Source organism: Antennarius striatus, chromosome 2, assembly GCF_040054535.1.
Source record: "Antennarius striatus isolate MH-2024 chromosome 2, ASM4005453v1, whole genome shotgun sequence".
Classification (NCBI taxonomy): Eukaryota; Metazoa; Chordata; class Actinopteri; order Lophiiformes; family Antennariidae; genus Antennarius; species Antennarius striatus.
This window is the reverse complement of record NC_090777.1, coordinates 3,218,197-3,245,126: the sequence shown is the minus strand read 5'-3', so window position 1 is coordinate 3,245,126 and position 26,930 is coordinate 3,218,197. Positions and strand designations below refer to the sequence as shown.

General features: G+C 43.1%; 1 protein-coding gene across 1 annotated transcript in view; it reads right to left on the bottom strand.

Annotated features, from left to right (window-relative positions):
* LOC137608071 (cadherin-4-like) overlaps positions 1-26,930 on the bottom strand; it is a 235,100-nt gene that overhangs the window by 39,481 nt on the left and 168,689 nt on the right. Inside the window, exons 5-6 of the mRNA XM_068334093.1 lie at positions 24,595-24,795; positions 3,585-3,740 (exon numbers count right to left, since the gene is read on the bottom strand). Coding sequence (XP_068190194.1) covers positions 3,585-3,740; positions 24,595-24,795 — 357 coding nt within the window. The remainder of the gene's footprint in view (positions 1-3,584; positions 3,741-24,594; positions 24,796-26,930) is intronic.

The window sequence follows — 26,930 nt, the reverse complement described above, 5'->3', positions numbered from 1 at the left end:
AAATTTTTGTGTTTTTCTTTTGTGTCCCAATTCAAACGCGAAGGTCAAACAAACAAACGAACGAACAAACGCGAGCTCCATTTGAAAATGAATATATCTGTTGCTTCTAAAGCTGTTTAGATTCACATCGCTTTACCTGGGAATGTTTATATCCCTACACATGACTTATTCAGTGATATTCCTGTCAGACGGAAACACCAGGGATGTTTAGTTTATATTATAAAGAAGCAGAATCTCAGATGTTATCGACCTGCTGCTCCTAAAAATACACAGTCTGGTAATTATCCAGTTCAAAAGTCAAGAATCAATCCCGGGTGAAGGACTTTCCACTCTTTGTGGCTGTTTAACGGCAAAATCGGGGTAAAATATGAAAAAAAGAGATGTAAGGAGAATGGCGAGTTGATGGCGATCTTCCGATTTTAGCATGGCAGATGGGAAAAAAAAAAAAAAAGAGCCAAGAGCACAAGAGCCAGATAAGTGAAATAAGCCTCCAGACTTAGAAAATAGAAAAAGTCGCTTTTTCCATCAGCGTTTCCTCCTCGGAGAAGCGAAAGTTCCTCTCCTCCACACCTCCATCCAGGTGTCCCTGAGGTTAATTTGACTTTTCTTTCCCACTGCATTGTCTGATCTGTCCTGCACCCAATATATATATATATATACACACACACACAGTATATATGTGTGCGTGTGTGCTGCAATCACAAATCACATCTCTGTGCGCTGTAACCAGGAGCCAGGTCCCTTATCTCCACCCACCCTCATCCCACAGTCATCCACACCCTAATTCAATAGCAGACAGTGATGGAGATTATCTCCGTGTTTAAAGAAAGCAAAATGTAATTCTGGGTCCACATTAAAGTTATTATCTGGAGAGCCAGGAGGGGAAAGCAGAGCGTACTGGGCAGCGTTCAGCGCTGGGCAGAGATAACAGTCGACCACGAGGCTCCAAGGTTTCTCCCTCATAAGAATGCATCTCGTTGCATGGCTGCTCTCTGAATTTCACAGACGGCAAATTCGTTTTTGAAATATAATGAAGCAGACCATAACTTTTTGCTTTTGTACTCGCGTGAAATACAAAGTAAACAAAAAAGAAAGATCAGGAAAAGTCACGCTCAAAAGTTTTGCGTGTGTTGCTTCTCAAGACTGATGCCGCTTGTTAAATAACATCTCCGCCTGTCTCAGAATGAGGATGTTGGTGCTTCATGCTATAAACTTTAATTGCTTTCCTGCTGTTCAAACAGCATTGGGCGTGAAAGGCCTTTAATTGAACTGCAACACCTTTTTTTTCATCTGCTTTGCGCGTTCATCCTAACCTTGTCTCCGCCGCGCTCTCCCCGCACTTTGTATTCTGCACCGACAAACGCTTTTTTTTTTTTTTATCCTCCACAACAAACACAGTTTAACTCTCACAGCCTTGAGCAAGCATCCGGCTTTCTTAACAAATCACTTCATTGATTGGAGTTTGTTCCTGGGTATAAATCTGCTCGGCTTCCACTAAAACGTTGGACTTTGCCAGCTCCGGCGGACGATAAGTCAGACTCCATTCGCACATAAATACCAGGAGAGCGGCAGGTAGGGAGGAAAAAGGAAGCCAGAGACGGAAACGAGCGCAAAACAAAGTCGCCGCTCACGACACCAAAGCTTCAGGACTGTTTTTTATAGCCAGCAGATAGACAAGCTAAAGCTGCTAATATAGCAATTTTCATACAGTCCAAATATAATATTTTTTGCACTATAAGACGCACTGAACTATAAGGCGCACCTTCAGTGAATGGACTATTTTAAAGCTTTTTTTCCCCTCCATATACAAGCAAACCTTGGTTTTTCGAACGCTTTACACGGAATTCTAAGACAAAAAATTCCGAACAAAATTTGGAAGTCGAACGCGAAACAAACCAGAGCCCCCGAGCGCGAGATTTGATATATAAATGACATTGTAAAATAACATATTATGTAAAAAAAAAAAGGTAGTTTTCTGGCGTCTTGGAACGGATTAAGACCATTTACATTATTTGTAATGGGAAAAATATTTGGAATTCCAACAAATCGCTTTTCGGACAGCCTTCAGGAACGAATTGTGGTCGGAAACCGAGGTACTAAGTGTGTAAGGCGCACCAGGATTATAAGGCTCATTGTCGGTTTTTCAGAAAATGAAAGGCATTTAGTTGCACCTTATAATACTGTACACTTCGCATGATTGTTTATGCTTAGAGCAGGAATAAGTTGAGTTTTATTTGAAAGAATTAGCGCCAAGGCAGGTGTTGGTTTTTGGTTTTAAACCAGTGCAGCATTGGTCCAAATTAACCCTTACATTCCCGCTCAAATAACAGATTCAACACAAATGAATAACCCAGCTGCAGGAGACTGAACCACCTTTACCTCAAAGATCAACGCCGGTAAAAGATTACAGAAATATTTTTGTTTCCTTTCCATTCATTTGATTTATTTCTTTATTTTTTGTCTCCGCGCCAAGATGAACTGGGTTTTGAAGAAGAAGAGAGATCCATCAACTCTGGTAAAACCTCCACATATCAGCTCCTGTAAATTATAGATGAGATCAATCAAAGCGGATCAAGCGTTTCTGTGTTTGTGTTAACATTCACCACATTGATATGTTCATTTTGCTCCAATATATAAGGCAAACACTACATTTTGTAAAATCATTCTGGATTTCTTCCCCTACCAGGACATTTCTTCTCTAATCGGTGAGACTTTTCAAGCTGTGCCACGCTATGAAAAAGAAAAATAACGCAGCTCGGGGGGGGGGGGGCGACGACTAAAAGCTTCATGATTAATTAGCACAATCTACTTTTCATCCACTTAAGTAGACACATCATGCTGTGGCACCAATCTGAGGCCAAAGAAGTTCAAAGGTCACCATTCATCACGTAATATTACGTCCAACAAAAAGAAAAAAAACACAAAAGCGACGCGTGACTCAGATCCGGTGTGACCGCCTTGTGTTTTTCATAATGGGAAGAAAATTAATAATTTAACTCGGTAAATAAATTTGCTGAGGCCCGCAGCTACAGTTTGGTATCTCAATGGATCCAAGTGTTAGAATTAATCAAAGGAACAACTGTCAAAACAAGAAATCACAATCACAAACTCCTCTTTCTGCGTCAGCTGCAGTGTGTCCTAACACCTAATTAATTACATAATAAATCACTGATTTAATAGCTGTTACAGCGGTCATACACACCAGCACACCTGATTTACAGGTAGGTCATTTCATGTGAGTTCATGCACTGTCTTGGTTTTGTTCTTTGAAAAAGGTGACATTAATGCACAATTCATTAAATACACCAGTAAAACATTATTTTTTTTTAAATTAAAGAAGGGTTCGGCGAGTGAGCATATGAAACCGGCAGGGTTCGGCACCTCCAACAAGGTTAAGAACCACTGGTTTGGACATTAAAGTGTGAAAAGGTTAATTTCATGCGTTACTTTCAGAAAGTTTTAAAGCATGCCATAGTGCAGAAAATACTGTAATTGGCTATATAAAAATGTTCTCGGGTCACGTCTGAGGTCGTGTGTGTGTGTGTGTGTGTGTGTGTGTGTGTGTGTGTCAGGGACAAACTCACGTGATAAGACGAGCGATGCTCTCGATCCAGAGGTTTGGTAACGAACATCTTTCCCAGCATGGGGTCGATGTTGAACACCTCGTTGGGCGGCTGATCCGCCCCGACGCCGGTGATGCTGTATCGGATGGAGATGTCCTGATCCTGGTCGGAACGGATCTGTAACACCAACAAAAACAACAGCAGCGCTGGATATAAACGTGTCAGCAAAGCGTTTATTAAAGCCTCACGCTGTGTTTCATCAGGCGACACCATGTTTTCTGTGTCTGCTCCTGAAACTGAAATCAAACACATTCTGTGGCTTCGGGGTGTTTATTATTCCAGGATCCGATTTTAATATAAAGCCCCTGAGATTAATAATTTTGACTTTACACAATCTCAGATACATAATTTACACATTTTTTCCGCTCTCTGGCACTCATATTATGTATCACAGCTTGGCATTTCTAGCTTCCATATATTCAAGAATTTCATTAGAGCTGCTGCAGGAAGTCCCATGTATTCTGCTGGGGGAGGAACTGACAGCATCAAAAAAGAGAAATTTAATTCATTTCGTGGAGGGAGAAGTGAAATCAACATATATTCACTGTTAACTCTGACAGCCAGGTAGTGATTCATTAAAGCCTCGTCCGAGCCCCAAGCAGACATAATTTGAACATTAAAAAAAAGAGGAAATGATATATGAAAAACGGGGGAAAAAAAATTATTTTGGGGGGGGGGGGGGGCAACATCAGGCAACATAACAACAAAGAAATTCTGAGGAGTAAAAAAAAAAAAAAAAATGTCCAGAGGGGAAAAAAAAGAGTCACAAAAAGAAATTTATTTAATAACTGAGACGAGGAGCAGGATGTTCTTCAAGAAATAAGTTTCCGTATTTCTGCTTCTGCTTTTCCCGCCACATCCACAGCTAATAGGTGCATTTAGCTCCGCCTCCGATTTGGATGAAGTGCTCTGTAATTTGGAATCTTTTTTTTTTTTGCAATTTAGTGGCAAAATAGAGTCCACACCTGCAAAGTATTCCATCTCTAACCATTAACTTAGGCAGCACGACGTACGTGTATCCATCCCAACCCATCACGCTCACGCCGCTGTGTGGGAACACGGAGTACAACGCGCCGTAATGGTCGCCCTTTTTCTTCTAATCAATGACTATTTCAGGGGGGAGCCGGAGTGCAGTGGAAGAGTACGACTATTCAAATTCATCTTTCACCACTTGAGGAACCAATTTAGGTGCACTTTTGACACGCTGGTAATTTCGCCCCGCTGCGAGAAAAAAAAACAAAAACAAAACAAAAAAAACGGCTGGAACAGCTAACAAGGACGAGGAAAGGTGGGAGAAATGGGGGAGGGGAGGCTAATCAGACAGGTGTCGCGCCAACTCCTCCTGCTGGTGGAAAATTATAACCCGTCATCTGTGATGCCTCTTCCTCTTCCTCAGCATCAGCATCAGCATCAGCATCAGCATCAGCATCAGCATCAGCATCAGCATCAGCATCAGCATCAGCATCAGCATCGGATCTGTATCCTAAACATTCCCATCGTGTCGTTTCTCCGGGATCAAAACAAACGCCATCGGTTGTCGACGTTCGGAAACGCCAGAGGAGCTGTCACAACATTCCAGTTTTTACGCCGTTTGTACACGTGTGTGTGTGTGTGTGTGTGTGTGTGTGTGTGTGTGTTTCCTTTGGGGAATAGGAGGAGGAGAACATCAGAATGCTCTGCACATATTTTAGTGAATTACCGCTGACAGCTATGATAATTAACGAGCTGCAGGCATCGACTGCTATGACTTCAAAGAAATTCTCGCCGTTAAAAACAGCAGCAAACTCGCAAACATCCAGCTGGCAACTAGCAGGGTTAACCCTCAATGTAGCGCCATTACCCTCCTCTATAGGCAAAGCAAAGAGACTGCGTCACGCTGATTCCATTTACTTCTCCTGTCACATTAGGAAATACAAGCAATTATTATACATCTGACTGCCAAAGCGCCCCCCCCCCCCTTTGCTTCAGGTTTCCGTGGGGACGGAAGCCATGCATGAAAAATGAAATTACTTAAATCTGTTGGCGTTGGCCGTGCCGTATAAATCCTGACCAGTTAGGAAGTGATAGCTCTCCGTAATTCCATTTTGCCCCCCAACCCACTTCCCTCCTCCATTGGTGTGTGTGTGTGTGGGGGGGGGGGGGGCAAAACGTTTTCTCAGCTATTCCAGCCAATTAGCTCTCCTCCCCATTAACGGATGTATAACTACAGATGGGCGCCGCCCTGCTGCCCACATCAGGTATTAATAATACAGTGGTACCTCTACTGACGAGACGCCTCAACAGGAAAATAGTGCCTCTAGTGACGAAAGAAATTTGAAGTTACGAAAAGTAAAAATACAGTCTGGGCTGATACTCGCAGCTCCCACAGGTTCCTGAACGCAACATTCTTACAGCTGCTCTGCCATTGGCTATTACCTAGCATCCTGGCATCCCATTGGCTAAGAGGGACCTCTGTGTGGAGCTAGATAGGTGTCTATGCAGCGTCCTGCATTTTCCTGCTTTTTCACATTTCTGTCTGAATTTTGGGGGGCTTGGAACGGATTAGAGCATTTGCATTACTTACGTAATTTTCTACTTACGAAATTTCTTCCGTAACCCATTAATTTCGTAAGTCGAGGTACCGCTGTGCATACGCTGACGCAGGTCCCATTCATGTATAATACATGCTTATGATTGGATGTCTAGGAATTGAATCGCCTCACTGCTGCATTAGCATATCTGGGGTGTCATCCTTTTATCACGGAATGTTGATATTGTCATTGATTGTCATCTCTAAACCCCCCCCCCAATAAATAAATAAATAAATAAATAAAGGATTTTAAGTTTCTTTTATTTCTGCGTTTTATTTTTTCTTTCTTTTTAGGGCGTGCGTGTCTAAACGGAGAGAAACAGGATGAATGGGTCTGATGGATGGTTAAAGAGAGATGAGTTGTGGGGGGGGGGGGGGGGGGGTAACTGTATCATCCGGCATCAGAAACCAGACACTGTCTAAATGACCTATTTGTCGACGGATCAAAGCGATTCCCTTCATTACTGACAACTCGTCTGCCGCTTAAGGAGATCTTATCGTGGAGCTTTGCTCCCGTCTGCAAAGGCGAAACCGAATCAAATAAGGAATTATCATACGACTGGGTCTGCAGGGAGAACGCAGTAATGGAGATAAAGAGGAGGGGGTGGGGGGGGGACGGAGAACAAAGATGCACCAATTCCACCACACCGACTGGGATGCAGGGAAATTAAATCCCACTTAAAAATGTGCGTTAACTACTGTTTTAAGAGGCATCCGTCTAATATCATTTGATATGTACGACTTATAAATGTCATTAAATGTAACTCATTTTAATGTAACACTAATGTAACTACTCCTTAATGTTAAATAACTGAATTTATTACTTATTCAAGTTAAAAACATTAAAATTACACAGAAAATAACGTGTTTGTTCATTTCTCTGTTCTAACATAACAGGCCACATAAAAATGATGCGGTGGGCCACATTTGGCCCCCGGGCCATGAGTTTGACACACGTGTGCTCGGGGGTGGGTTTTTCTTTCTTTTTTTTTTTTTTTGTTCCTATTTATTTGTCAGAAGGAAGACAAAAACTGTTCCTCTCGTCCAGCTGGTGAAAGCAGTGACATACAATAAAACATTATCCTGAACAAAGATGGGCATGACATGAATCATCCAGCACACACACACACACACACACACACACACACACACACACACACTCACCTGAGATGAAGCGCATGGAAACACGCCAGTGAAACACACAGTCGCTGTCGTTACGCTGCTGCTAAATTGTTCAGCAATTGAAAATCCAGGCAATATTTCTGTTTACTAGTGTTTGTAAAACATGATTTTTATATGAGAGGAGTAAATTATTTGTGAAATATCAAGCGAGTGAATAAAGTGGGCGATGGGACGTTAACTGTCCGTCTGTCGCTTCACTCGACCTCAGAGATTCTCTGTTTGTGATGTGATCAGGATTAATATCGATACGCGTCTGCGTGATAAATATAAAGATTAGATTTCCACACAATGATGGTTTTTATAAGTTGTGTCAGTGAGAGTTTTTGGATGAATGTTAATGTTTTACTTTGAATTTCAGACATTGTCCCTTTGGATTGTCACATTATCACATGAACGCAATGGAAAATTTGACTAGTTTCCCTTTTATTATTTAAGTATATAAAGAAATAGAGTACGCCTCATTCAAGGAGATAAAAAAGTAGACGAAGGTACAGAATTATTAACATTATGAGCATAAATATAAAAGGTATGTACATACACACACACACACACACACACACACACACACACAGAAGCATTAAGGGTGAAATTAAAATCATTACTGTGCAAATTATACAAATCCACACACTAATCATTTTGTATAGGGGAAACTGGTTCACTGGTTAAACTCTTATTTCTTTCCTCAAACATATTATAAATAACACGTCCTTGAAGACACAAGTTTGTTAAGAAGTTTGTCTCTGATTGGTGGTGATGACACTATCGATTCCACTGGAGTCCCGTTCACACTGTGGTCAGAATAATGGATGTGTTGATAAAAAACAAAGAAACGTCGTCACATCCAGTAAAACCAACGTGGATGGATACGACATCAGTGAGACCGCATCTCGTTCTTTACCGCGTGTTGGCGGATGGAAACAACATCAGTGAGACCACATCTCGTTCTTTACCACATATTGGGGATGGATACGGCATCAGTGAGGCTGCATCTCGTTCTTTACCACATATTGGCGGATGGATTCGACATCAGTGAGGCTGCGTCTCGTTCTTTACCACATATTGGCGGATGGATACGACATCAGTGAGGCTGCATCTCGTTCTTTACCACATATTGGCGGATGGATTCGACACCAGTGAGGCTGCATCTCGTTCTTTACCACATATTGGCGGATGGATTCGACATCGGTGAGACCGCATCTCGTTCTTAACCACATGTTAGCGGATGGAACTGAAGAAATCTCTTGGATGAGAGACAAAACGTCTTCAAGAACCTTCTTAACGTCCAGTGGATTGACTCAAACAGACCGGATCTCGTTCACGTTGGTGGAGTAAAGACGTAGCTCATGTGTTCTCAGGATTTTTGCGTTTCTTTTCATTCTTTATCATTGTTTGCGTAACTTATATATAATTAAATATACACAGGTAAAGTCTGCATGTCTATTGGTTAACTAGAATTTTTTAAATTTTTCTCAGAATTTAGGGGGGTCGGCGATTTTTTCAAGGCTGGAACAGATTAAATGATCTTATTTATTTTGAATGGGTTATCTAGCATTGCAAAAATATCTATTACAAGTTTTAAACCTTAATTTTGTAACTTGATTTGGAGACAAGAAGAAGTAAAGTAGGAGTTAAGAGTCGCTTTGGACTCCGAGCAGAACACAATTAAAATCTCTTGTTGAGGACTTGAGCCCCGCCTTAATGTTGATTTCACTGCATGCGTGTGGCTGGGGGGGTCTGGACTGGGGAGGGGGGGCAGTCTCTGGAGAGAGGGAAGGCAAGTTAGGATAGAGAGGTAATTATCACAGATGTTTGTTGTATTGATTGGACACGCGTTCATACGGGCGTTACAGCAGCAGGCCGGACCAGAGAACCCCTGGAGACAGGGTGGGGGGGGGTTGATGTCGGGGAGACGTTTGAGAACATAATCGCTGCAGGACGTTTGTGCAACTGATGTCAGCCGTCAAGTTTCGATTACAGCGATTGGCTGATGGGCTCACATGACTATGTGTCATTCTGAAATGATGCCTAGAGATATAGTCGTACTTTTGCATACGTACTCCACTCTGCCTTGGATTCACAGGGAATTTTTACAATTTCTTTTATAATTTTCACAAGAAAATAAATATGGCAGTAGGTTTGAAGGGGCTATTGTGAGCTGCAGCCTAGACCAGAAAAAGTTCGCTTACAAGGGAAGAAGATTCAACCACAAACTGCGATCCACACCTTTCAACAAACATCCTCAGAACCTTGCGGTGAGAAAACAGTTCAAACCACAGCACAACTGCACCACCTGGCTTAAAAATACAATCATAAATCACAGACAACCATAAAAAAGAACCGGAGGAGTGCACACAAACAGAGGTCTCTCATGAGTGAGCCAATTAGGTGCACTGGAGTTTCAGAGACTGACACCGGTTCAGTGAACGGCGGGACATCACACGCCGCCTTTTGCAGACAGGAAAGTCACATCAAATCCCTAAAGAGCAGAGATTCAGGCCTTTTCACACACCTAAAGCCCCACAAACAGGGACGGATACGCCCGACACAAACAGGAGCAAAGAGAGAGAAACGTTTTCTCCAACAGGACGGTAAAGCCTGCTTAAAGAGGCCAACAGGAAGTAGAGGTAAAGCCACAAACAGACCGCCTGCTTCTGAAGAGGACGAGCATCTACAAGAGACAGGGTTTAAGGTGGAATTGTATATCACATACACGACATCTGCCGGGTGCACTCTGCTGCACACATTAAGATAAAACGTGCCGGCGTGGAAAGTTTTTTTTTAAATTCAAGCTTTGATGGAACGCAGAGCAACTCTTCAAACAAGTTTCAAGTTTCTTCTAAATTAAAATTCTCAGAAATACACTCCAACATAAAACACAAAACAGCAGAATATCTTGTATTCATTTGCTGGATAGTATTACACACACTCTTTAGCGAATCAATCTGCATACAAATGTGAATACTGCATACTTAAAGAAATATATTATCCTAAAAAGTGTACCATGTCCTACAAAACTATTAAACTCCGTACTTCTGTAAAGTCCTGATCCCTCTTGTATATGCACAGTATTTTCCGCACTACAAGACACACCTATAAGCCTTTAATTTTCTCAAAAACCAACAGTGCGCCTTATAATCCAGTGCACCTTATATATGAAAAAGGTTTTAAAATAGGCCATTCACTGAATGTCCTTATAGTGCGGAAAATACTCTAAGTAAAGATAGTAAAGATCCATAAATGTGAGGCAGGTGGCAGCGTTCCATTTCTAAACTGATCTAACCACAGTTGATGGCTAAAACCCCCGCTAACAGCCTGCGTTGGCTTTATCCAGGAAGTTATAACCCGAGCTGTTGTGATTCAGGACAAGCTTTGAAAATGTATTTTTCTTCTTTGATAAATAATCTTTATTAAAAATGAAGGAACCGAATATTGAATTCTGTTTGGCTGTGCCATCGCTCAACTGTCCTCGCAAAGTTAAAAACAAAGTTGAGCCACTAATTTTTAGAGGGCAATGCTTGCAAATTGAGGCGTTTACGCTGCAGGCTAACGGCTAACAGAAAGCTAACACACTGAGTGTGTGTGTGGGAGTCAGGCAGCAGCGGCGGGGCTGTTTGTGATGTGAACGAGTCGCATTGGTGATAAATGGAGTCATGCACTCCTTCCAGGGAAAATTCCCTGTATTTTTGTGGGTTATTTTGTTGGACAGGAGACTCTAATGATGTGTAATTGATTCTCGAGTAAAAGCACCTCAGAGCATGTCAAACAGCGACGGCCTAAACTTGTTGAAACATAGCCAGAAGTCCAAGGCTGCAAGAATCAATCAAGTGTTTTTGGCAAGGTTGCATGATTGTGTCGTGAGAGGTGGATACCGAGGAATGATTCTCAGATCCTCCATTTAAGCGATAATATTACAAGCTCAAAATATTCAGCTGCAAAGTATTCCGGGCGCCACTTCTGGCAGCAATTTTTTATTTCTGCACTCCGGATTCTAATTTCCTCAGTCAAACAAGCAGGACAGCAAAATGTGTTAAGGTCAAATGCTTTAAGCTGTGATTTCTGCTGTAATCGCTTTGGCAAAAAAATACAAAACCCCCCACATAATTCCAAAAATTTTTATGTCAGTGAGTATTTTTGTTCATTCATTCATTAATTCATTTCCTGCAGCCACCTATATCCTTTGGCGGGTCATAGGAGACCTGAACCCATCCCAGATGACTTTATCTGGTCTGACAAGATCAATATAAGTAGAATTTATATTTAATTATGTATGTAAAATATAGAATTGTTTTCTATGACCTCTATGAAGTCAAACAAATCACTGTTTCATTGAGCCTGACGACACAGAGGTAAAAAAAAGTTTGATCTATCGTCTCTTAACAGATATTAAAACTGAACAGCGATGTTAGAGGTGAGAGGAAATTGACATTTTAAATTAACCACAAGGACAAATTCAGTCATCGCTCAAACTTCAGTTTGAATCAGCGCCATAAAACCATTTTTAGATTTTTCAAAAAGGACATAGTTTTTAGATTTATCAAACTCAATGCGAGCATCGCAAATTCAAGTGGAGGAAAAAAGGTGATTTTGTGTCATTTGAATGACGGCTGGAAGTGAAGCGGGGGAAGATTATAAAAAGAACTTCCTCCTCTTTAGAGAGAATAACACGGAGTAATGGAAGTTAAGCAGTGAATGACTTTCCCCATTATTGTAATTTGAAAGGAGTCTGGTCTTTAATAGTTCAGGCTTATGGCAAATTAGAGGTGATTCTCTCTGGGGGGGGAGGCAATGTGATGGCCCGCCTTCCAAACTCTCCTCTTTTCCACGCAGGCAGAATGAAAATTAGGCAGGCATTGTAGGGGCAGACAAAGAGCGGCCGCGCCCCTTTGGCTTCAGCTCGGGGGGGGGGGGGGGATAAAGGCGAGCGTCTCACCGATACCTGTCTCCATCCCCCGCTGTCATTAGGGCGCTGATTAAATTGTGAAATCGGGAGTGTGAATGACTTCCCAAACCCAACTCCCCAAGGTTCCCACAAGGACAGTGTCAAGGACCCCAACCCAACCCAACCCAACCATCCAACACCAACCCAACCATCCAACCCAACCCAAACCAACCATCCAACCCAACCATCCAATGCAACCCAACACCAACCCAACACCAACCCAACCCAACACCAACCAAACCCAACCGAACCATCCAACCCAACACCAACCCACCCAACACCAACCAAACCCAATCCAACACCAACCAAACCCAACACCAACCCAACCCAACACCAACCCAACCCAACACCAACCAAACCCAACACCAACCAAACCCAACCCAACCCAACACCAACCAAACCCAACCATCCAACCCAACCATCCAACCCAACCATCCAACCCAACACCAACCCAACCCAACACCAACCAAATCCAACCAAACCCAACCCAACACCAACCCAACACCAACCCAACCCAACACCAACCCAACCATCCAACCCAACCCAACACCACCCCAACCATCCAACCCAACCCAACACCACCCCAACCATCCAACCCAACCCAACACCACCCCAACCCAACCATACCCAACCCCCCCCCAATCATCTCTTCCTTGTCCTGCCTGGTACTTTAATCCCCAGAAATCCCAATCTGAGTAATTCGAGACTCCGGGAGACTGAGGGAGATAAATTACGGAGTACGAGCCCTTCTTGCAGCAAAACCAGGAAACAAGATGACTAGCTAAACGGTCAGGACACGTTTGATTGGACCTGATGGAGTTCTCTCCCCCTCGTCTATCTGGATTTAACATTAATGTAGTCAGAAAAACCCAAGTGCACACGCTTCCTTGGGGTTGTTTGGAAGGGGAAAGATCACGGTTCATTCCCACCGGCCTAAAGAGGCATCGTGAGGACCCGATAAATAGAAATACACTTTATTAATCCTGGAGGAAATTGCACACAAGTGCGAAAAGCAACGGAGGAAAAGCGTTCAGGTGGAGGCCGGAGTCATCTGCTGGTTTGAAGTCGACTGGAAGCCTGACAAAACGGGCTACACCCTGCCAAGCGTTGGCGGTGGGGGGTGGGGTGGGGGGGTGGACCTCGCCTCGCTGCCGCTGAGTGTTTTGAAAAAGTTGAACACTCGCAAAACAAAGACACACTCGACACACACACTCACACACACACGTGGTCGGACCGCATCCTCTGTGTTGCAGAATGTTCCCCAGGATGTTCTGGCTCCGGCGAACCGACCGAGGCATTCTGCCTGGCAAAGTCCACCGCAGCAGGAGTCCAGCTGTCATGTTGACAAATGAACCCTGGAAGAATGAGGTGTGTGTGTGTGTTTGTGTTTGTGCAGCCATACATCTGTGTCTGGAGCGTAAACATGTGTACTGATAGGATGACGCACAGATGGGCCACACAAACGTGGCTGATCCCTTTTTATGTACCAGATCAGGAAACGGATCGCAGCCGGAGGAAAGCACTTCCTGTTCCTGGAAGCGCTCGGGAAGTCAATGCTAAAAATGTGGAAACGCACCAACCGCCTCAGCCACTTGGCCTGACGCTGAGACCTCTTCAAAGTGTCGCCAGCTACATAGAAACCAGAACAAATCACCTGACATAAAAAAGCATTTTGCACAGTCTCAAATGGACCGTATTATCCCCTGCATGACGCCACGCCAGCCGCTGCAGAGAGCCGTACATCAGTCTGCTTTTATGAACCGAGTGGGACACTGGAGCTTTTATGGAGCTTCAGGAGGAGAGGGGTTTTTCTCCCCCAGGAGGGGAAGGGACAATAAAATGACTTGAAGCAGCATCAAATAATATTGAGCGGAAACACAAACGAGCCAGAAGTAACGATAATCCTGCAAAGTTACGTCAAACAGCAGTAACTCTTTATCTGTTGGTTAACCGCTTCCTCCAGGAGGGGCTTCATCGTCACACTCCGTCAGCGTGTCATTGAGCGGTCAAGAAGTTAGTACACATCTGACAGTATGGATGTAGTGTGTGTGAGTGTGTGTGTGTGTGTGTGTGTGTGTGTGACATGATCGATTCCCATTATGTTTGCATCCAGAATGAGGTTTTCTGCAGAAAAAAACTAAATAAATCGGATCATTTTATTCTGGCACAAGCCTTGATTTTAATTTCCGTCAAATTTTACCTTGAAATAATAAAATAAAGAGTCAAAGAGGGAGAAAACATGGAATAAATGCACATTAGGTGACGTTAGAAAAAATCCCAAAAACATATAAACAGTGCGCCCTCATTCCTCCAGGTTAATGCGTTCCAGGAACCACACGCAAATAACAAATTCTGCGATTTAGCGACAAACTATACTGCTACACAAAAATTAAAAGAATACTTTTTTTAACTGGGCCTGGCATGAAATCAATTAAACCTGTCTGATAAGTTTCTGGTTGGTTAAGCAGCTGAGGGCATCGTTGATCACTTTCAGCTGTATTGGTGTTCATGGAATTAACAACAGGTGCACTACAGTGGCAACAATAAGAAAACCCTCAAAACAGGACCGGGTTCACGTGTGGAGGTCGTCTCACGTTTCTCACTCTTGACTTTTTTGGCTGGTTTTCCACTCGTGCTGGTTTTGGCTTTAGTAATCATTCACTTGTTTCAGTGAAAGCACTGAAACAATGTGTGTGTGTGTGTGTGTGTGTGTGTGTGTGTGTGTGTGTGTGTGTGTGTGTGTGTTCGTTTCCCATGTGTTTCCTCTGTATCTACTCCTCTACTCTACTGTCTTTCTGTCTATTTGACCGACCTTGCCTCGTATCGCCCCCGCCCTCGACACCCCCGCCCCCCCCCCCCACCTTATCGCCGGTCCCTACATCCCCGAGTCCCCTTCAGAATATCTTTCTTCTCCACATCACTTTTTCATGTCTTCAGAGGAAACGAGATTCTTGGCTCTCCTTCATCCTACTGATCCACAGGGTCGCGGGGGCCGACCTCCGGGGGGGCGGGGGGCCCAGACAGAGCCTGTTTGTTAAGCTGTTATTTATCTCCTTCATAAAGTCCTCCTCATCTCCTATTAAAGAGCCCAGAACTGTTGCCCTTGACTCACACATAACTCTTGTGTCTTTTGGTGAGATGATTTACTGTTTAATTTAACACCAACCGAACCCAGGGGGGGTGGGGGGGCGGCCTGGTGCTGCCTGATGTCATATCAGAGACGAGTGTGTCGATGGGGGGATTTATGAACATGTGTGTGCTAATCTCATCTGTGTGTGTGTGTGTGTGTGTGTGTGTGTGTGTGTGTGTGTGTGTGTGTGTGTGTGTGTGTGTGTGTGTGTGCGTGTGTGTGTGTGTGTGTGTGTGTGTGTGCGTGTGTGTGCGTGGGTGGGTGGATAGCTGACGCACAGATTTTGTTGGTTTTCTTACAGTAAAGTCATAGTGGTGGGCCAGGTACACATAATTACACACAATAACACACAATAACACGCAATAACACGCAGTAACACAGATGGACACGCAGTAACACACATTTACGTGTGATGCTCTTCCCCTCTCAGCCCAACACGCCTGATGAACACGTTTACCGCGACTTCACTCGCGCTAATTTGAAAATAATGAGATATTAAAGAGTGAAAATTACATTTCGGTCTCACTTTGCTGAACACGGGAGAAAACAAAAGGCCGAATTCCTTTTGCTTGTCGATACCAGGAGATTGGAGGAGAGTCCATTTCCTAGAGATAAATGTAATAACATTGATCTGACTAATTTTATTATAGGAAAGGAAATTAACTCTGTAAGGTATTTATTATTTTCCAAGACAAGCACACGGTAGGAAGACTAAAGGGTCTGAAGCCAGGAAAAAGAAAGGGGCCATCGATTAATTCATGTCCTTATTTTATGATTGCCCTCGAACACCTCCTGGCATGAGATATTAATGTGCTCTCAGGTGCTCACCTCTTCGCTTATAAATACCCATGTCTTATGCTATTGAGAGGACGCTCAAATTGCTTTTACGGTGCGATGTTTCATTAATGACGTGACCTGTCAAAAGAGACAGGGTTGAGCATGTTCCTCCATTACAAGACCCCATTAGCTAGAGTAACAATATAAAGCACTCTCAACTTCTTCTAATGTTTTAATCATACCGGCGTAACTCTAAGGGTGTGCCACTGAAATCCATCCAGGCTCGGTCGGACGAAAGAGTGTATTTTTTAAATAAATGAATAGACAATAAATCTATTTTCCACTTGCATGTGGCAAAGTTTACTTGCTCTTCATGTGCGCGTACGTAAAAGCTCATTCCTTTTAGATAATTAGGATTTTTTTTTTTTTTGCTGTAAGGTTTGAGCAAAACAAAGAACATCCAGACTGGTATCTGTGTCAGATTTGGCCTTAAAGCCATGCTAACGTTTTTTTTTTGTATGATCGCACGCCAACACAAACAGGAACTGTAGATGAAATGATGTGAATGTGTTTGAATGAACTGAAAGGCAAACAACCCAGTGAATTAAAACGGCAAAGCAAGAGGAAAGGTCAAAGGATTACTGAATTGATTACAATCCATCCCAATGAGTTTTCATTATAAATATAAATCTATTTGACTAAAACCCCCCAAAAATGTCAACCTTAAGTAACATGATCTTCAATTTCCTGTAAATGCATGGTTGTCCAGATATCCCGGCAGGGTTTGCTTGGGCTTGGAGAAAATTCACAGCTGCGGTCTGGAAAGAAAATACCGTGTGTGAATTACCGAGGAGGTTGAACTCAGACGAAAAGCCAGAAAAGAGTTTAAAACTAGTCAAGATGTGTCACCGAGTCAAACAAAGAACAAATGAAACGCTGACCTCTCCCCCAACGATCGACCTCGGACTTTTTCCCCCCCCCCTCCCTCTTCAAACTCTACAGGAGATGAACTCATAACACAAAGAAAGTCTTTTCTTCCCATTCTTCTCTTCTTTCCTGGCTTGATCTAACCGGTGTGTGTATGGAATGACTAAACGTGTGTTAAGAATATACAAGAGCCAAAAACTGAGCTCAAAAACTGCCCTGAACAAAGTAGTACCTGGAGATACGAGTTTTTTGAGATACGAGTTGTCGCTCTGTCCATATTTTTGTTCGAATTACGAGCAAAAATTAAAGATTCTTTACTACGTGTTGGCGGATGGATACAACATCATTGAGACCGCATCTAGTTCTTTACCACGTGTTGGCGGATGGATACGACATCAGTGAGACCGGATATCGTTCTTTACCACGTGTTGGCGGATGGATACGACATCAGTGAGACCGGATATCGTTCTTTACCACGTGTTGGCGGATGGATACGACATCAGTGAGACCGGATATCGTTCTTTACCACTTGTTGGCGGATGGATACGACATCAGTGAAACCAGATCTCGTTCTTTACCACGTGTTGGCGAACGGATACGACATCAGTGAGACCGGATCTCGTTCTTTACCACGTGTTGGCGGATGGATACGACATCAGCTGAGACCGGATCTCGTTCTTTACCAAGTGTTGGCGAATGGATACGACATCAGTGAGACCGGATATCGTTCTTTACCACGTGTTGGCGGATGGATACGACATCAGTGAAACCAGATCTCGTTCTTTACCACGTGTTGGCGAACGGATACGACATCAGCTGAGACCGGATCTCGTTCTTTACCAAGTGTTGGCGGATGGATACGACATCAGTGAGACCGGATATCGTTCTTTACCACGTGTTGGCGGATGGATACGACATCAGTGAGACCGGATCTTGTTCTTTACCACGTGTTGGCGGATGGATACGACATCAGTGAGACCGGATCTCGTTCTTTACCACGTGTTGGCGGATGGATACGACATCAGTGAGACCGGATCTCGTTCTTTACCACGTGTTGGCGGATGGATACGACATCAGTGAGACCGGATCTCGTTCTTTACCACGTGTTGGCGGATGGATACGACATCAGTGAGACCGGATCTCGTTCTTTACCACGTGTTGGCGGATGGATACGACATCAGTGAGACCGGATCTCGTTCTTTACCACGTGTTGGCGGATGGATACGACATCAGTGAGACCGGATCTCGTTCTCGTTGGTGGAGTAAAGACGTAACTCGTGTGTTCTCGTGACTTTTGTGTTTCTTTTCATTCTTTATCCTTGTTAATGTAACTTATATATAATTAATTATACACAGGTAAAGTCTGCATGTCTATTGGTTGATAAAACTATGTTTTTTTTAAATAATTTAGGGGCTTGGGGCCTTTTTTTACAAGGTTGGAATGAATTAAAATGATTTGAATTCTTTTTAATGGAGAAATGTTTGACTCACCAACAGATTGAACTTGTATCTCAAGGTTCTACTGTATGCCTGGATACATATAGAGCTCAGATAAGATGCTTGATAGACCAAGTTTTATTCTTATTTTATTAAGCCTAAGAAAATGAGCAGCCATTCTTCCTTCGTGAAGCGTACATGGGGAGCGGTGCGGGTCCCTCGCTCTGGATCGGACCGTGATCCTTTAATACTCATATCCTTGCATTTTATCATCCTGTGGTTTCTCTTGTGGGGGGAAAAAAAAATAAAATAAAGAAAACAAGACAGAGTTGTGTTTTTCTGGCTTTGCTTTTACTTCTCTTTTGTTCGGGGGATAAAGCAGAAATGCGACCAAACAAAACCCCCGAACAATGAGCGTATACAAAACCACGACGAGACACACGCGCTTTGCTGATCCTTTGTTTGCTGCTTGTGTAGGACAAGTCATTTCTCTCTGTGTCCGCTTGTGTGTGTGTGTGTGTGTGTGTGTGTGTGTGCGTGTTGTGTTTGTTTGTGATTAAATGTGCGTGCTTATGAGCGTATGTCTCAGCAGGAGAGAGGAAAAAACAAGATAAAGGGGGCAGGCTGGAGCGTCGTAGAGCCGGGTTTGGCCGAGCGGTGGGGTGGCAGATGCCAGAAGGCTCCATTAGACTCGAGGGAAAGAGGCAGCGAGCATTCTGGGAAGTCTATCAGACCCAAACACAAACACAGACATGCTTCTAATCCTGGTCTAGCGCTACATTCCTTCTTTTTTCCTCTTTCTTTCTGTTGCTTTTGCTTTTTTTCCCACTGATACCCTCCCATCTCAGACACCTCCACCCTAAATTCTCCGGCGTAATCAGACCCCGTCTCCCTCGTACAGCAAAGCCGCTTGTGTTTGCTGTTTTCTCTCAGATGTTTTTGGTTCTTTTCCTTTTTTTTTTTGGTGTCTATCTATCTGGTGTTTTTGCTGTCAGTGAAGCAGAGCAGCCATTAATCACTAGTAAACGTACGCAAAGGAGAATGCAGACACACCGTGTCGGAACGGGGGGTGTGCGGGTCTCATTCTGCTCAGAAAATGCTTTTCTGAACGTCGTCCACGGAGAGAGACGTGGAAAGTGGAGCAGAAACGCTGCGGCGTGAACAATAAAAAAAATTACATCGCATTCAGACAAGTTTCTTTTTCACATGACATCAATTAAAGATTGAAAATCCTTCTCTAGATTTCAGTCAATAAAAGGGTTTTGGATGAGAATTCATCTGTTTGGCCTGTTGTTCTCAAAGCCACCGTCAAATAACTTGCTTTTCCTTTCCAAGGACAAAATTTCATCCAAAAATGAAAATGGAATGTCAAATAATTCCCAACCAGTTCTCCAACTGTTTTTTTTTCTCAATTAAAAATCCAAATTCAAACAGAATCCAAATTCAAATAATCTAATGACACAAATTTAATCACCCTGCCCAAAAAAGTATTTGATAGTTTTTGTTTAAAAACTTCATTTTCATGATCACTTGACAAATACAATTATCTGCAGGGACAGATAATTCTTATTAAGTTTGTTTTTCCTTCAAATCCAAAGTTTATTTCCTGTATTTTTTTATATATATATTTTTTTGCAGTGTGATGACTCAAGGAACTCTTAATAATGGACAATTTCATGGAGTACCTCTGAGTGTTTGTGCTGTTCCTCCAATTTTAGGTCATTTCCAGATGACCTAAAAGATGCTTTGAAGTATATACTTCATATATCATTATGTATGTATAAATATACATACAGTGGTTCCTCTACTTACAAACGTCTCTAGATACGCAATTTTCTACTTACGAGATTTCTTCCAGAACTCATTAATTTCATAAGTAGAGGTACCACCGTACTATATTTACAAGATAAAGGTGAACTTGCCCGTCTTCAATCCAGCTTGGTAAAAGGGACAGCTAATCCTATAAAATTATTTTGTTTTCGTTTAAATACAACCAGAAATGTGTTAAATCACATTTCAAAAGCATTATTTAACTTTTTTGGGAATGTCTTATTGAGAGTTACTGCCAACGAGAGTTTTGCTCCCGTCATTTAAACGTCAATCTACAGTAGAGTTAGCCTAGCGTAGCATAAAGACGACTAAGAAAACAGGCAATCCTGCCCTGTCCAAAGGCAACACATCCATCTCTGATGTTATCTGTGTTCTAGACTGAACCTTATCTCCTCTGCGTGTCACCATCACCTCACATGGAGCCCAACTCCATCCGGTCACGACCACGTCCTCCTCTCCTCACCTGGTGAGTCGGTGAGCACCCTGATGGAAAGGACGTTCTAACTCATTCAACATTTATTCCTACCCCCATTTGTTGCTCTAAACTGTTGTTTCATCACCGTTTTGTTTTGTTTTTTTTCTTCTGACGGCCGTTCTAACTGGGGGTGGGTTGAGGGAGCCGGGTGGGGGTGGTTACCTGAGTCTTTATTTACCCGAGCAGAAAGAAATCAATGCTTCTCTGCCTTTAGAGAAGTGTGTGGATCAATAGGAGGTTTCAAAAAGCCTGTGAGAAAAATCAATGTGCCTTACATGCTATAGCTGGCTGTTTAGTTCAGAGGAAGGAGAACGACAAAGAACAACCGTTTATGGTGATAAACTTTCCTCAGGCAGGTCCTAACATTCATTATCTATAAGCTCTGTTTTCTTATCATATAATAAACATCCAGGACTGATTCTCCATCACATGATTAGTCTCCGAATTAGCCTAAATGTTCATATACCTGCCTTATACAACCTATTTTGTCATATTGTCTATGAAACATATACTGTGTGCGTGTGTATGCAGGTAAATCTTGGCTTACGTCGTTTGGAGTTACGTTACTCTCGATTATACATCGGTTTTCAAGAAAAATTATTATTGAAAGTTATTTTTTTTGTCATTGAGGTTAAAACTAAGAAGGAACCTCACCTGAAAAAGATCAACTTTTTGATTTCCCGCTGGTCCTATATTTAAAGTTGTGACATCATCAGTTGAACAGGTGACGAAATGGATGTACTAGTAAACTTTGGCTTATGTCGCCTGAAGTCACGTTTGTTCTCAATTTCACGTCAATTTTCCTGTAAGTCCAGCAACTCCCGCGACATGCAGGTGTGTATTTTTTGCTTAATCCACCAAATTTTGACTTTCAGTTTTTAAGCTTGTCTCGTCTCAGATGTTATGCATCATCATAGTTTACACACACACATACACACACAGATATACGTAATATGCTTTCTTGAAATACGAGTTCAAACGCGGAGATGTTGTCATTTTATTTGGACCTTCTTTCTTTTTAATCACTTTAATGGCTATATTTTTTCTCACCAGGTGCTGTAATGAGCCCCTTTGCTTCGACTACATGCTTGAACACCGAACAGAACCGCATCTCAAGGTAAGACACACAGTCTCTCCAGCAATTACTTCAGCAGTACTGCTTAAAAAAAAGAAGAACATTTGTGGACACCGATGCCCCTGGTACCCCGGATCAAACACTACTGAAAGAGAAGTGAAACTAAAAATGTAAAAATAAGCAAATTGAAGAGAGCGGTTTTAACACGCTCACCTCTGAGACTCCTACGGAACGCGTGAATTTAATTCAAATCTGCAGGGATTTTGGAGGACATTCGAATAGAACAAATGAGGATATGAGCAAAATTCCACCCAAATCCTTCAACGTCTCTGAAATTAGATTGCCTCTATTGCCCCCCTACAAGCGCTGGCTGACATACAGACGAGGGTATGACCGTATGACCCTACTCAAACTGGGACGTGAACAACGGTTCACGTCTCGCTGAGCTCTGACACGGCTTTGGATTTAGAGAGCACAGTCGTGCCAGAACTTTACCACCGTCAACATTTTCCTCGTAAGGGTTGGCATTTTCTAAGGCCAGTCAGGCGGGGCCCCCGTCCTGACACCTGCCTGAACCTGCGCCGGCCCGATCAAGGTGACAGTCTCGCGGACCCGTGGAGATGCAGGTGACAGCTGCTGTCACCTCGCCTGTCCGCATGATGGCAACTCGGTCAGGGCAGGGAGTAAAGAGAAGGGTTGGCGGGGAAGGCCGCCGTCCGGGCGTCACTCTGGGCTGCGCTCGATGACAGAACAGCCCATTAGGAAACGGACTGACTTCACAGGCCATTAGGGGAGGCATCACACAAGCACTGCAAACACACACACACACACACACACACGACGCTGAGCAACGGCACGTCTGGCGAAACTGGTGGAGGAAATGAGATTGCATCCCTATAGGACCAAAAAAAAAAAAATGACGAAAATGGTGAGAACTTTGATAAAGTGTTTGGGTATTTTTTGAGTTGTTTGTTGTTGTTTTTTTTGATTGAGGGAAATTAAACCGTTTTCAAAATGCTTTAGTTACCAACAGACGATGAAAGAGGTTATTAAAGTGGACCAAACACATCAACAGTAAGTATGGCGAAGTCATTCCCATGCCGTCCAACCCCTAGAGCTGTCTTGTTGTTGGAATCTCTAGTTCTCTGCCTGCCCTCCAGTCATCATTAAACAGAAAGACTGGAGCCGGAGAACCCAACAGAGGCATCAGCACGCATCACTTCTCCTCTGCTCTGAACGTTCCACTCGCAACAACCCACCAGCCCCTGATGGACCTATTTACTGCACAAAGCGGTTTGTGTTTGGCTGCACACTATACTTCCAAATGTTCTTTTGATACCCTCTCTCTTCCTCCATGCCCCAACCCCCCCTGCCCCCCCCCCCCACTATCGTTCTCTGGTTGTGACCAGCTCATCGAATCAACAGACCTGTCTGGCCAATTTATGACTGGTGTAGCACTACTAAAGGGCTCAGCGGGCTCAAATGAGAATGCCACGCCATGCCAAGCTGATGGGATACACTCCAGCTGCAACTCCAAGTCCAAAAAAGACTTAAAAAACTCTTCTCTCTTTGACTTTGTTTTTGTTTCCCCCCTTTCCACGCCCCCCACCAAAAAAAAAATAAAATAGGAGAACAGAAAAAAGTTTTCCTTAAAGCTGCTCACCATGGCTTCCCCCCAAGGACTGGATGAAACACAAAGAAGAGACAAAGAACAGAAGCAAAAGGGGAAAGAAGATTCTTTTGCACAATTTCGGACCTAAAAGAGATGAACTAAGAGAGTTTTGTAAGGCTGATGGCTCAATATTCCAGATAAAAAGAGGAAGGAATGAAGCTTTGGACTCCTGGAATGATATTCTTGTTACTTTTGGTCATAAATTAGAGCCCTGACTTTGGTTAGAGAAAGGCAAACTGTGTATTTGATTGGGATCTTTAACATGCAAATACTTTTATTTATTCAACTCTTCCAGGCCTGAACTCTGACCAACGTCGGGCTTATATTTTGCGGGAATTAAATCCGCTCTGATGGGAGTCTACTTGGCATTGCTTCATATTTGGATGCTAAATGAGGAGAAGTGCGTTCATTCTACTTGTACAGACATTATTTTGTTTTTTTCATCATTATCATCGCGCGTACTTCAGTTTAAGCCATCAACCTCACACCGAGGATGAACCACTTCACTGCTCTTTTGGGTTCGGGAGGAACAGTTTTCATTCTCGCAGGATAACCTGTGTTACGGCTTCAGTAAAGGGTCTGTGAAAACTGTTTTATTGTTATAAAGGAGCTATTGAAAAAGTACTGAACTTTGTGCAACCTTTCTGAAAGACCCTGATAAAAGAAAGAAAGGATGCATGAAGGAGCAGAAATAATCACTTGTCTCAGTGTGAACCCAACGGACCTAACACCATGGAGGAGTTTAGCTGCTTAGCTCCTCCGGAGTCTGTTTCCTGTCTAAGGGGAACAACTTCTGAGCGATATTTAAGGCCCTGTAAATACCTTAAGATTTTGTTGCTACAGTTGCATCAGGGAAACAAAATACCATCATCTGCACGGATGTAGCATCACTTGTGAAATACGGTCGAGAAAACCCAACTAAGTTCAGAACAAATCAGCGATCACATCCATGACTTACGCTGACGAGCATCTGAGGGAACGGTCCTCGAGAATTCTCCGCCACGTTGATGGGCGGGATCACCCAATCCCTCTTCTGCCTCCGGAGGGCCTTGGAGCCGTTCCTCCCGCCGGATCCAGAGAACATGATGACAGGAGGGGGTCCTTGGAGCGTCTCCTTCCTCTGTTTTTTCTCTGGCTCTTTTCCCTCCTCCTTTGTGACCTTCAAGACAAAAACAAAGCTTTACTTTAGAGGATGTCAAAGAACGTGCACTGGACAACCCAACAACATTCTAGACTGTCAAGCACAACAGTAGTACAAGTGAAGTACAGCACCGGTCTTCAAAGAACACATTTGAAATAGTTGCGGTAAATTTTCTCACATCTTACTGTAGCTTAAAACGGAAATATTAGCAAGTTCAGAGACTATCATAAAAAATTTGAGGCAACATTCTGGTTGCACATTCTCCTTGTAATCTATTACATTACACATCCATAATTGTATTATAGCAGTGCGTTGTCTGCGTAATGCACCTGCATGATTCTGTTACCTTAACTATTATTTCATCACTTCGCTGAGAACAAATGATGTCTCCCTAGAAACAAAGCGCTGCAGACAACTAATATTTTTGGAGTTAAACTTACTCAGTGTGATTCATTCATTTACTCAGTCAATTGCTCATTTGTTGCCTCACTAACTCACTTGATCACTATCAGTCTTTCTGTACCTAAAAGGCAATTAGAAAGCCTGGTAACTGGAGTAAGAATGATTCACACACCTCCATCCATGCACAAGCATTTTGTTTGAGGAGTACTCTGCAAACACGACGCTCTATAGTGTGTCATCAGACCGTAGTCAATTGTGAATGCATAAATATTCACACTGATTGGAGCGTCATCAGAGCCCACAGGTAGATGCTGTGGAGCTGAATGCGCAGCAGTTGAATTCAGGTGGTGGCGCTGACGAGCAGAGGAAGAGATGGAGATGTGCTGCACCTGAGATAGACCACCGGATTGGCTGTTGTGTGTGTTGATGAAGTTTGAGGCTGTGTGCAAACATGCAAAGGGTCGTGGCTGGACAAGCAGGTCAGAACATCTCCAAAAACTGCTTGTTTGGTGTTTCCACTCTGATGTGGTCAGCATCTATCAAGAGCCATCCAAGGAAGGGAAAGTGGCAGACAGGAGACAGGAGGGTCATGTGAGGCCAAGGTTCATTGATGTGTGTTGGGAGTGAATGTTGGCCGGTGTGTTCCAATCCAACAGATGAGCTCCTGTAGCTCAGCTTGCTGCTAAAATGACAGTAGGTCCTGACAGGAAGTTGTCAGAATGTATTGTGCGTCGTGGGTCATGGACACCAGACCTATACCCCTGCTGACCTTCTACACTCTTTTCATGGAAACACTAATCCCTGATGGCAGCGGCACTCCTCCAGCAGGATAACGTACCCTACAGCAAAACAGACATGAATCAAATGTTGCGAGCAACACAGGTTTGAGGTGCCGCCCTGGTTTCTGGCTTCCATCTCCTGCTAATGTCTTGCTGCCTAATATAGCATGTATAGCTTGTGTGTTCTCGTGACTTTTGCATTTCTTTTCATTTCATTGTGTACGTGATTGAATCACTGCATTGTGGGAAATGTAGTTTCTGGTCAAAGTACACATTGATCTATTTATTTGTACACTATGACTTTTTATGCTCTTGCGGGCCACATAAAATGATGTGGCGGGCCACATTTGGCCCCAGGGCCTTGAGTTTGACATATGTTGTTTAAATGGTAAAAAATGTCTCCCCCCCCCCATAATTTAGGGGTTTTGGGGCTTTTTCACAAGGCTGGGACGGATTAAATGATTTTAGATTTTTTTAAATGTTGTTCGACTTACGAGTTCAGTCAGTGAACGGATTAAACTCGTATCTCGCGGTACGACTGCGTTGGGCGGGTGGTTATAATACTTGAGCGGTGTGTGTGTCTGAGCTCGGTCAAAGGCTTAGGGCTGGACAAAAGGTAAATAATGAACACTCCTAATTTCACCATATTAGCTGAAACCATGAGGCAATTAGAGGTTCATTATAGAAAGACAATATAACCGTATAGTATATATTATGAGATTACATGTCCACTGAGCAAACTGTAGCTAAAATGATTCCTGATTGACCTACAAAATCCCTTCATATTCTGGACACAGTCTGTTTAAATAAAGGCTTTAAATGTTGAAAATATATAAACTTCCATTAGACTTATGTCAGGAACAAGGATTTCAATTTTCTGACAATTCTTTGCATATTAGAATTTTTGGTGCTTGTATAAAAGCGTTTGTCATTTAGATCAGGTGTAGAAAGTCTTTTCACAGGAGCAGGTCT